At 37.7% G+C, this 12,264-nt stretch overlaps 1 protein-coding gene across 1 annotated transcript in view; it reads left to right on the forward strand.

The window, feature by feature from the left end:
* ANTXR2 (anthrax toxin receptor 2) overlaps positions 1 to 12,264 on the forward strand; it is a 133,356-nt gene that overhangs the window by 8,947 nt on the left and 112,145 nt on the right. Inside the window, exons 4-7 of the mRNA XM_012805364.2 lie at positions 6,901 to 6,982; positions 7,441 to 7,548; positions 7,707 to 7,775; positions 8,585 to 8,665. Coding sequence (XP_012660818.1) covers positions 6,901 to 6,982; positions 7,441 to 7,548; positions 7,707 to 7,775; positions 8,585 to 8,665 — 340 coding nt within the window. The remainder of the gene's footprint in view (positions 1 to 6,900; positions 6,983 to 7,440; positions 7,549 to 7,706; positions 7,776 to 8,584; positions 8,666 to 12,264) is intronic.

Consider the following 12,264-nt stretch of genomic DNA (forward strand, 5'->3'; position numbering starts at 1 on the left):
TAGAGGATATGAAATAAACTATTAATGGTGCTCCTATCTTAGGCATAAGATGGAAGGTGGAAAAAGTCTTCATAATTTTAATTTTTGTGTTTGAAAAAATTAAAAAATTTAAAGTTTAAATTTAGGTGTTTTGATTTTATTTCAACAGGAATGTATTCTTTATAAAACAAAATTAAATGCTTAAGTTAATGTTACTACGTTCTGTACCCAGAGATGGTTATATTGGAATGAGAAGGGAGTTCAAGGGGTGGAAAGGAAAGGTGTTCAGGGATAGATATATCCAGCTGTTACCTGGGTGAGTCCTGAGGGCTTTTTGTTAGAAAGAACACCAAGACCTTGGGGCAAAGAGCTGTGGGAGCTACATGCTACCTGTGTGACTTTGGGCAGGTACTTAACCTCTTGCTGACAAATCATGGGTCAGATGAAAAGAGCTGCTGATTCCTGCCATGCAGCCATCGTGGGCAATTCAATGCCTATAATGCACGAGAAAGCCTAGTTAAGGGTCTGCCAAATAGTGTACACAACAAATGTCTGTAACTTTATTAATTCCCTTTTCTTTCTTGCTTCTATCAACTATATTCCACTAACCTTTCATATTTCTGATTCATAATCACTCTTTCTTTTTTCTTTTTTGAGACAGAGTCTCACTCTGTCACCCTGGATAGAGTGCTGTGGTGTCACAGCTCACAGTAACCTCAAACTCCTGGGTTCAAGCAGTTATCTTGCCTTAGCCTCTCGAGTAGGAAGGACTTACAGGCGCCCACCACAAGACCTGGCCATTTTTAGAGACAGGGTTCTTGCTCTTGCTTAGGCTGGTCTCAAACTCCTGAGCTCAAGCAATCCATCCTCCTTGGCCTCCCAGAGTGCTAGGATTCCAGGCGTGAGCCACTGTGCCTGCCCATAATCCCTCTTTTTCTTTTACTTTTTTTCTGTTGTTTTGGTGATTGGGTTGTAAGGAGGCTAAGGCTGACATGGGATTTGGAGTTCATCAGTGTGCACCATCCTTACGTGTCATCATGATGTGCCGGGATTCTAAGAGGAGCTTAAAAAAGTCATGTGACTGTCCTCAAAGTGTCAGGCCAGCAGCTCGGGCCAGGACTCACCTCCAGTTCTCAGGCTGAGCGGGAGTGCTTCACCACTGCACTGGACTGACTCAGACTCTCTGTGTTCCCCTTCTACAGTTTTAACAGTAGCCAGAATTTGTCATAATTCAGAAAAGAGTCATTCTCCACATTTATTCTATTCTCACAAATCAGTGAAGTGGTGAGAGGAAATGACAATAGTTGGGTTAGTTTTAAAAAATTCCATTGGGGAAGTAATTACTCCTGTTTAGAAAAGTTAGCACTTTGTCCTAACCCCGAGTGTTCTGGGCATGGCAGCAGCTCAGATCCCGGTGGCAGATATACTAACAGTTACTTCACTGAAGTCCCACATCTGTTTGATGAGTATGTTCCAGAAAATTAGGTACCTGGCACACAGAAGTGGTAGAATGCAGGGGTCAGTTTCTCATGGTGCAGTAAAAAAGTGAGCGGGAAAACAGAGTAAAAATAATGTGAAATGCAGCTGACGTGGACTTCAGGCGTGAGTTAAGTACTGCGCATTGGGAAATGCAGATCAAAATGGAAAAAAACTCAGATTGTGCGGGGTACTTTGTTAGCAGGTATTTTTGGGTCCAGGACAGCTACCTTGGATTTATTGGCTTGGACTCTGAACCACAGAGTCAACAGTATTGACTAACCTTAGAGTGACATGCTAGATAGACAGCACTTTTTATAAAAACTACACATGGGGGTGTGCAACCTGCAGGCTGTGGGCCATATGCAGATTATTTGAGGACTTTGTGCTTTTCTGTGGTGCTGGATTGCATGAAAAGTGCACACAAACCTTTTTTCCTGGATTATCAACTTGTGGTTAGTGTTTGTGTATTTAATGTGTGGCCCAAGACAACTCTTCCAGTGTGTAACAGAAAAGAAAAAAGAATGGGCAGTCCTGAATAGCCAAATCTTGCTAGTTCCTAAGATGGGAGAATGTATTAGCAATGTTTTTCTTTATAAAATAATCCTTTGCTGTCTTGAAACCTTCAAAAAATAAGTTTATGAGCTGGGAAAGAACAGAGTCCTTTATCTGTAGTTTATTCTTCATGGAGTCGCAGGGCAGTGATGTATCAGAACACAACGTATAAATACAGTGGGTATATTGGGATGAATATATTCTCTTCCTACAGTTATTTTTCTGTGTTTTTCATTCTAGTTAACCTTGTGGTTTATTAGTGGAAAGACACAATAAAAGTAGTAGGTGAAGTTCACTGAGCATTTTGCTAAATGCCTTACATATAACAGCTCAGGTAAAGGATAGTGCTGAGTGGATTATAAATCATCAGTGTTGACATAAGCACATCTTGAGACTAGTGTTTTATTTCATATTCTACTAAATTTCCATGATTTTTACCTTATAAAATAAACAGTTTAGTATGTTGTATAACTGCCTAACCATTACGAAATTCTGTGTATTACTAAATTTTGTTTTGGAGTTACTATTTACTTGAAGGACATTAAGAAGCTGGCTGCTAATCTCTTGAGAATAAAGAACAGAATTTACCTATAACTACCTGTAGCATTTATGCAATTATATAAATTGGCATGTGACAATGAAAATGTGTGAGGCCTTTTGCTTTTGCAGTAAATTATTCTTTGTTGCTTTCCAATGAAGCATAGAATTTATACACACTCACACTTTTTAAAATCTGGGGCTGGGCTTGTGACTGACTTATTTCAATCAATAGACTGCAGGAGGCATGACTGTGAAACTTGCCAGTTTCAGTCCCAGGTCTAAGATGTAGTAAGGCATGGCAGTTTTCTCTGCTGTGTCCTTGGAAACCCTGTGCTGTGTACAAACTTTGGCTGCTCTGAAACCACCATGCTGGGAGGAAGCCCAACCTAGCCGTGTGGAGAAGGCACATGGAGGGGAATCAAGACTGCTTAACAGTCCTGGCTAGACTGTCAGGGACAGCCAGCATCTGGACTGGCACCAACCGGCTAGCCGCCTGAGTGAGGCTTTTCAACCCTTGTAGGGTCCTAAGTGGCAACACAGGAAGCGTGAGAGCTGCACACTCAATGCACAGCATCCTGAGAAATGGTTACGTTTGCACCACTAGTCCCCTCTTATCAGAAGGAGCTGTGTTCCAAGAACTCCTGGGATGCCTGAAACTATACATATGCTATGTTTTTCCCTATACATACGTACCTGTATAAAATGTAATTTATTAATTAGGCATAGTAAGAGTTTAACAACAATAACTAATAATGAAATAGAATAGTTATAATAATATATAATTGTTACAATTAATCCTCACAATCATTCCTGATGGGGAAGGTATTTTTATCCCTATTTTGTAGATGAGGAAACAAGGTTGGACTTGGAACTAATCCATGTTCTCTATTAGTTCTGTAAGCCAATTCTCACCTTGATCCATATCACTCCAGAAACTGCATTTACAGTTTAAGTGATTACCCTATTACCTCAAACTCTGAAATCGAAGGGGTGACTGGAAAGATAGGCAAGGCAAAGAGCATTCCCACAAAGTGGGAAAGTTTTAAAGTTAGGTTAGATCAGAGGTTTTTATCTTGGCTGCACATTAGAGTAGTTTGGGCAATTTTCAAAAAAAAAACAGTGATAACCCTGACCCCATCACAAATCTGGTAAACTGGAATTTTTTCAAGTGGAGCCCAGAAGAGCCTTTTGTGAAGCCCCTGGGGTGATTCCAGGTTCAGCCCAGGTGGAGAACTGCAGTCCATCCCAGAGCTGGATCTGCACCGCTCTGTCAGGCCACTTTCAGCCTCCTGCTGCTTACACCTTCCGTGCAGTGTCTGTGGGTGGAGAGTGACTGGCGGTGGGTGCGCCAGTGCGTGGCAGCTGCTGGCTGCCTCCCTTTGTTCCTCCCCTTCTCTGTCTGTACCTACTCAGCAGGGAAACTGAGAGATACAAACAGAGCTGAAAGTGCTAATTCCAGAGATTAAAAAAAATGAGCTTGTGTGTGTTTACCTCCCTCCAATCCCCACCCCCACCGCCTGCCTTCCCAGTTGATTATAGCATTTGGTCCCCATCTCAATACAAAACCCCCAGAGGTCTAATATGCTATTTTATTTGTTTAAATCTTGCCTCTTTCCAAATAGTATTTGATGATGCATACGGCATAATGGTATTGCAAAAAATTAATAAAATATAAAAGAGAAGTTAAGATCTTGGAAAAGAGGATGATGCAACATGATAATCATAGGGACTTAGAATCTGTGAATGACTGAAAAATTTACTGTAGGCCTCCGGGTAGCCAGGGCAGGAAGCGGAAGGGAGGAAGTGCTTAGGAACTACTTGGGTGACAAAGAAGCTTCTGTGGTGAAACCTTGCAGGGGACAATGCACGACATGACAGCAGCACCCTTGACAACAGCTTCACAACAAATACTGATGCAGTTTCAATATGACTTTTCTGAAACAGTTTCAATGTTCCTTTTGTATGGTCTTTTAAAATGTTACCAGACTGGAGCTTTATAACCTAACCATTTCCTCCTCTTCCTCTTCTTCTTTTTGTTTGAATAGTTTTCCCTTTTTTTCTTTTGAAATTTTTGTTTTTTTAACTTCACAGTGTGGATGGATGAGTTCTGTTTTTAACCTGCCTCCTCACTTGGCCTTTCCTCAGTTGACTGTTTACCAGTCAAAGCATTTGGGATCTTCCAAAGGCCTGAGATTTGCTCGGCCTTTGTTGGTTTTCTTTTTCTCTCGGGCGACACCTTGTTGACTGAGAAGAGCCTGGAAGACCTTCTCTGGTACTTGCCCTGAAAAGGGTAGGAATCCAGGATGCACGGGAGCTGACGTTACTGTTTCTGCTCCAGGAGCACTTTGTTCTGTGATCGTGCAGCTGAGACATTAATGATGGACTCAGAGCAGCTTGGGGTGTTATGGTGGCAGGTGGAGGTGTGGACAGGAAAAGCATTGTCTTTTCCAATGCAAAGCTGGTGGCGAGGCACCTTTCCACATGCCTCCGAATCCCATGCTGGGCAAGTTCCTTCAGCTGGCCTTGTCTGGACCGTGGAAGCAGTGGTGAGCTGATTGGAGCTGAGTGGAGCAGGCTATTTTTACTATGAAGAATCTGTTCGTGTAAACTTGTGTTTCAGTTGTCTTTTTCATTTCCCTTTTGGCAGCCGGCGCTAATGCTTGAGGACACGCTGCCACTCATTTCTGAGAAGCAACAAATATTTGGTTTTTATCTGCATGCAGAGAGAATCGGTTTCAAGTTGTTTCTATAGATATCAAACATAAATATTTAGACAAAACAAGCTTATAAATTATGTAATTTACTCCAACATCTGTGGAATTATGAATTTTTTTTCTATGGGAGACTGAAAAATTAATTGAACACTTACTTTGCAAAAGACATGATACTATGTGCAGAGCAGGGGAAGACCTCATAAATAAAAGGCATGGGGATGGCCCACTGTCAGATTCTAGTCTGTTGGGAACTGATGGAAATTCCGTTGTTATAAAGTGGAATGTTTGTATGGGAAAAAATGTTTGGTTGTGGTAAAAGTTGACTTGGGCTACCTTAGAAAAGAGATTATGTAATGAAGTTAGACAAAGATTCAGAATAGGTGGATTTTAAACAAGTATACAAGAGATAATTAATATAGGTCGGTAGAAATGACCAGGTCAGGAAAGAGAAACAGGCTCAGACCTTAAAAGCTGTCATGCATTTTCTCAAAACCTCTTGACATGGGAAGCTTGTCTGATAATAATTCCCCTTACAATATAAACATATAATCAAATCTACTTTTAAAACGTGGGAGGATCTGATGAATGGCTCATTTATTTCAAGTATTTGAGACATAATATCACAGTAGGACATTATTTTTGAAATGTGTTATATATACAGCATGTGATGTATGCATACACATACTTACATAGATATAATTCTGAAAACAGTATCTTAAGAAGATCTCTTCTGATCATTTAAAATTTAAAAAATCAGTTTTGAATTTAGTTAGGATAGTTTTATAACATTGCCTTTTAAGATTCTTATGGTTTTATTTAATTTTAAAGAGATTGGAAATCTGCATTTGTAAAAACCTGAACATTGTATCTTTCCTTACTCAAACACGCAAAATAGCTCTTCACTGTATTGTAATTATACTTTATGTAGACCTGGGAGTGTTAGTTAGTCATGATGAAAAGAATTGTCCTATGGTTTTTCATCTTTTTCATTCATATTGCCTCTTCCAAGAATCTATTACCCATCAGCCCATCCTTCCATCTATTTATTCATTCGTTCACAAGACGTGTAAGAATTTATTGTATTTAAGAGTGTATGCAGGTGTTACAATTAGATGGCCACCAGCAGCCAGTGAAGAACTCATACAAGTTGTGACTCTGAAAGACGGAAGTTGAAAAAGTAGATTTTCATAAGGAAGGGTTATTGTGCTTTAGGAATTTGCAGATAACAAAGAAAATTCTCCACTTTGAGGAAGGTGGGGTGAGTGTTTCAGAAATACTTTTTTATTAAGCTGAGCTACTCAATCTTTGTATTTTTGCAGATGAGGGAAAGTCTGTTTTACTCTTTAGTAAAACACGTATAATTAAAGATCTGCATTCTCAGCAAAAGACATGCAGTATGTTTAGATTTTTTCAAGACATTGGTTTTTTTTTTTTTTGTAGATCTAATAAAGAAATTATTAGATAGTTATTACAATGGCAGAAAGTATGAGGAGCTGCCTGTCCTCAAAGCCTGTGTCCTTCCCTCTCCCTCTTACTGAAGAAACCTTAGTTGGGATATCGCCATGTTTTTAAGAGGTGTTTATGGTGATTGTTGCTAATTTTTCTTTTGTTTAACATTATGATATATTATTTTCAGAGGCAAAATCAGTAAAGGCTTGGAAGATTTAAAACGTGTTAGTCCAGTAGGAGAGACTTACATCCACGAAGGACTGAAGCTAGTAAGTTCTGTTACATTTTTAAGTACGGGAGAGAATGCTTTAATATTCTTTAATGAACTATAACTCTCTAGCAAATCTCTGATGCCCATTACATATTTATCTTACAAGATTTTTATGCTTTTAGTTGTTCTAGAGATGAGATTGGTAGAAAACATTCTTTACCATGGTGATCAGAAAAGTTTAAGATGGGATTTTGCCTTTTAACTAATTTTCTGTTTTCCTTGTGGTTATATCCAGATTAGGCAACCACAGCTAAAACTCTCTATCATTTAAGCCCAATACTAACTAGTCTATAATGTCAATATATGCACATTTCAAATAAATATGAAACAAAGATACCCTGTTTTAAAAGTTAGTAATATTTTGATTTTGTCAGACTTAGACATTCAGCTTGATGGAACATGCTGGTTAAAAGTTAAAATTAAATTGTGAGTTGGATAATTATTCTTCATTTTCAGGCGAATGAACAAATTCAGAAAGCAGGAGGCTTAAAAACCTCCAGTATCATAATTGCACTGACAGATGGTAAGTTGGACGGTCTGGTGCCATCATATGCAGAGAAAGAGGTGAGTATTGAACTGGAGCTGTTCTTTACAGCCCCACTGTACTTTGCTGTGTGTCTCTCTGCATGGACAGCTTGATATTGGAGTATTCACTTTCTCTCTCTCTCTCTCTCTCTCTCTCTCCCTCTCTCCTTTTTTTCTGTCTCCATCTTCTTCCACAGGCAAAGCTTTCCAGGTCGCTCGGGGCTAGTGTTTACTGTGTTGGCGTCCTTGATTTTGAGCAAGCCCAGGTGAGTTGTAAGAGACCTACAAACTTTAATCTAAATCACATAATTGTATTAAGGAGAGTTTAATAAATTCTTTTCCCTGAGGACTTATGATGATACTGATCAATTATTGAAGATTTTCTATAAAAGTAAAATATTTTCTAGGAATAGGGCTGTGTGTCTTAAGCTCTACCTCAATAATGTCGGAATTTTAATAGGTTTTGTTACTGAAAATGAAACCTGATATTTCTTAAACATTTATTTGTTTTGGGAAATTGATATAAGGTAGACTTTGGATTGACATGATAGAAGTACTTCTTTCACTCAACTGACAAGACTATTATGACAGTCTTATTTAAAGTTTCTATTTTATTTAAAATTTGACTCTTTAGGTATGCAGGAATTTGGAGAGCCCATTTAGGAGACATTTCTAGAGTAATTTTTCTTACAAAACTATTTTTTTCAGGAAGTCTTGAGGTTTATACATTAAAATTGTTTTTACTTACAAATCGTTTTCCATGTAAGTTTTTGCTCGAGAGTGGATTAGAGTCCTGAGTCTCGGGACGCTGCCAGCTGGTAGAGGGCTGAATTGTCATGGAACTGCAACTTGGGGCCAGTGTGAAGGTGCTATGACTGATTTCAGTTCATGTCATGGTGGCACTTTTAGAGGAACATCAGTGTCATCACCTGTAATTCCTGACCTTGAATATAGGTCATGCCAGTAAACTAACCCAGTGGAGTAATTCTTTAGATGAACATAACTACAATATAATGAAGTTTATAAAGTGTTCTATTTGGCATCCACCACTTAAGTTTTCCTCTTTTTTCTAAAGCTGGAAAGAATTGCTGATTCCAAGGAACAAGTTTTCCCTGTCAAAGGTGGATTTCAAGCTCTTAAAGGAATAATTAATTCTGTGAGTATTTCCCTGGGGACAGGAAAGACTTGTAATTTTACGTATATTTTAAACTATAAGAAGTAAGGTTAGTACCTGGTGCAGGTGATCATTATCTAGAAGAAACAGATTAAGAAAGAGGTTTGTTCAGTATTGCAAATACGGTGTAATTCTAAAGACTCGGATTTTGTGTGTGAATGGCGCTTGGTACTGACTCTTGCTTATAGGGCTCTGTGAGTCTGGGTTTGTGATTTCAAGTTTAAGATTTTCATAAACAGTCTCATATACCCTTTGAGCATGGCGTTAACCGGTTTGCTATCTTGAAAGTTTTATAGGCTTTATAGATGAAATGTAAAATAAAAATTTGGATTGGAGTGTGTGATTACTCCCCCCTGCAAATGTGCTGGGTCTTAGTGATCAGTCAGGCAACTTGCACCAGCGGCTATTGGACTGCTGTTGTTGTTCTTTCCATTTAAATGATTAATAGTGTCGCTGGAGCACGTAATATTTCTGTTTGGAATTCAGTTGAGCTGTCTCTGGTGATCATTAGAATCCGGGCTGTCCTAAACTGGGTGTGGGGGAGAGGAGTGATGAGATGGAGAGCAAAACTCCCAGGCTTTCACAGCCAGCTTTATGCCTCCTTTTACTGCCTTTTCTGGAAGCACTCGGAACGGTTGCTATTAAGTATTTACGATATTTTGGTAAACACCATCCTAAAATGGAAGTGAATGATATACATTCTGTAAGCCAAAGCTTTTTCTTTAATCTTTAGGGGAAAAAAAAAATCTCACTTTCCTCTAACATTTGGTTTTGGGATTTAAAATTTTTCTAAAAAGATCATGTTTTTCTGAAAAACAGAGTGGGATTTATTGAATTGGTTTTTAGTAGCATATAGGCTTTTTAAAAAAATGGAAGGAGCTTGGCAGAGAAAACATATAATTTGGTTCTATTACGTATCAGTACTTCTAGTGGACAGACCAAAGGTAAATGCGGGGTGGAGCGGAGATTCAGTTATTTTAGGAGTTTATGTATATCACTGTGCTTAGGTTTTAGGAAAAATTTGCCATGGAGAAAACAGTAAATACTTTTATAGCTGGATTCAGAATAAATTCTCTACAACTGCTATTTAAGGTTTTAAAACATAGGAAAAGGTATAGACTAAGCAAAATGAAGAACAGTTTGACCCCCAAAGTAAAATCAGTAGATTGAACTTTAGATAGAATTTTATTGTGTTTGGGAATTTGTAATTCTTTTAATAATTATGTTGGGAAGGAGAAAAACTATCTCTGTATTATTCCCTCTGGAATTTTTTTTCTACATATAAAAATTCAGAATTCTCTAGATGACTGATTCATTTTTTAAAACTCTATTTGTATAGGTTATAGCTATAGATTTTCCTGTCAAGACATTAATAGCTGACTACCAGAAGAAATAAAGTTGTTGTTTTGTGATGTTTGTTTGTTAAGTTTAATTTTTCTATTTGTATTAGGGAAACTTTAGACTGTAATTTACAAATACAGTCTTTCTTGCCTCAAGTTCTTGGTAGACTTCAGGCTGAGTAAGTTATGTTGAAAGGTACAGCATGAAATTAGAAAGATTTACATTAGAAAGATTTACAAATTGCCAACAAAGTCTCTTGAGTGTCATCTGGAAAGGAGTGAAAGGTGTAGCTTCCATGTCAAAATAGTGATATTTTAGCCATTTTGTCACAAAAAGAGGAGTAAATAATCTCTGGGAAGCCAGCACCTGGGGTAACCCTGGTGATGTCTGGCTGAGTTAGCAGGTGGAAATGGGAGCCATTACAACCAGACCTGATGTCATTAATGATTGACATTTTATCAATGTGATAATAGTTTGAGATTTTTGCTCACTTCGTAGAAATTTAAGGCAATTTAGGCACTTAATGTGTAGAGATATCTCCACCCCTTATAATATGCAAAACCTGTAATTCTGACTCAAGTTTCAGTTACACTTTATAGTTACATAGTACCTTTTGCTTAAAAAATACATTTGACCTTTAAAATAAATGTGATATGTCTATCACAGGGTTAGGGTAGATAGAAGAGAATATTCTTGTATTTTTTATGATTTACCAAACTAATGAATGAAATTATAGTGTGGAATGTATTTACATTCCAAAGCCAGGTAAATGGAAGAGATCAGAAAATTTAAGTCTTTCAGATATGGTAAGATGAAGGCAAAATATTTGCTAAATTGTTAAACAGTTTCTTTCTCCTGATAGATGCCTTTTCTTTGTCTTTTTCTCTTCCCCTTCCCCACAAACACAAGTATGTGTATCCTTTTTTCCATTTTTCTCTTCAAATTATCTTTAAAATCTTGAAATGTTAAAAAGAAATTGTTTTTGATTTCTTGGGAAGGTGATTGCAGGCTTATAGTTGAAGCTGAAATTTTATTTCAACTATTAAAGGTCAGAAGTGACCTGTGAGCACCTTTTGGGGTCTCATTCAATGTTTCACAATGCACTACGCAGAAGGATGCATTAAACACAGGAGAAAACTACAGGTTGGTGAACAGCACAGAAAGGGTAAAAGTCACCATGCCTGCATACCCCTGTTTCCCCCCTAAAAACAGAACCAGGGCATGGTTCACTACTTGAAATTATTTCCAAAATATTTTTAGTGGAAATATCTCAGAAAGTGATGAATCAGTTGTGAAGCTGATTTTATAAATAATCCTGGTCCATTAAAAAGAAAGAAAGAAAGAAGGAAAAAAAGGAAAGGAAAGGAAAGGACAGGAGGAAGGAAGGAAGGAAGGAAGAAAGAAAGAAAAGAAAAGAAAAAGAAAAGAAAAGAAAGAACACTACTACATCCTAGGTGATGATAGTTAAAGTCAGAGTCTTTGAGTTCTTAATGGGACATAGGAACATAGGAACATAAATAAGCAGGAATGCTCACCCATGCAGGTGTGATGTCTAAATAAAACTGTATTGGATGGTTTCTGGAGGGAAAATTATAATACATATTTCAAAAAGTCACTTCATTTCTAGTGCTGAGAATATAAGCTTCATTTGACTTTTGGAGTTAAATTGTTTTCACAGTAATGTCTGTTATTATTTTGTCTGTAAAGTATCTAAGAAAAGTGTCTAAAAACTATGTTTTAATAGAACAAGAAGACATTGCAAACTCATTTTCCCCACAGGCAAATAATTTTCATAGGAGAAGACATTCTGATAAGACCTTATCTTGGCTTAAGTGATTTCAGTAGGCTCTGTTATGAATGTTGACTACTTGGTTGTGAAAACCTCTATTTGTAAAACCGTAGTTTGAAGAAAAACCTAAAGTCTGAGTAACTATATGGATATATTCACTGGAAAAACAAAACAAAACTAGGAGGACTTATTCAAAATTGAAAATCAGTTTCCAGGACTCTATTTAAAAGGACTGGTTATAATGTGAAGTTCATTATAAGTCGGATTATTCTGGGCTTCTCCTTATCCAAAGATCATTCGTACTGAATGTAGATGTGGCATTTCATTAGTAAGTAATCTTCCACATTCATGGTGTGAAGATTGGAAGTTTGCCCCCACCCCCATCTTGTCTTGTCTTTTATTTTCTTTGTCCTTTCCTTTCCTTCTCTCCCCTCCCCTCCCCTCCCCTCCC

This window comes from Otolemur garnettii, unplaced genomic scaffold (genome assembly GCF_000181295.1).
Source record: "Otolemur garnettii isolate 467f Iridium unplaced genomic scaffold, OtoGar3 scaffold00039, whole genome shotgun sequence".
In the NCBI taxonomy this organism is placed as follows: Eukaryota; Metazoa; Chordata; class Mammalia; order Primates; family Galagidae; genus Otolemur; species Otolemur garnettii.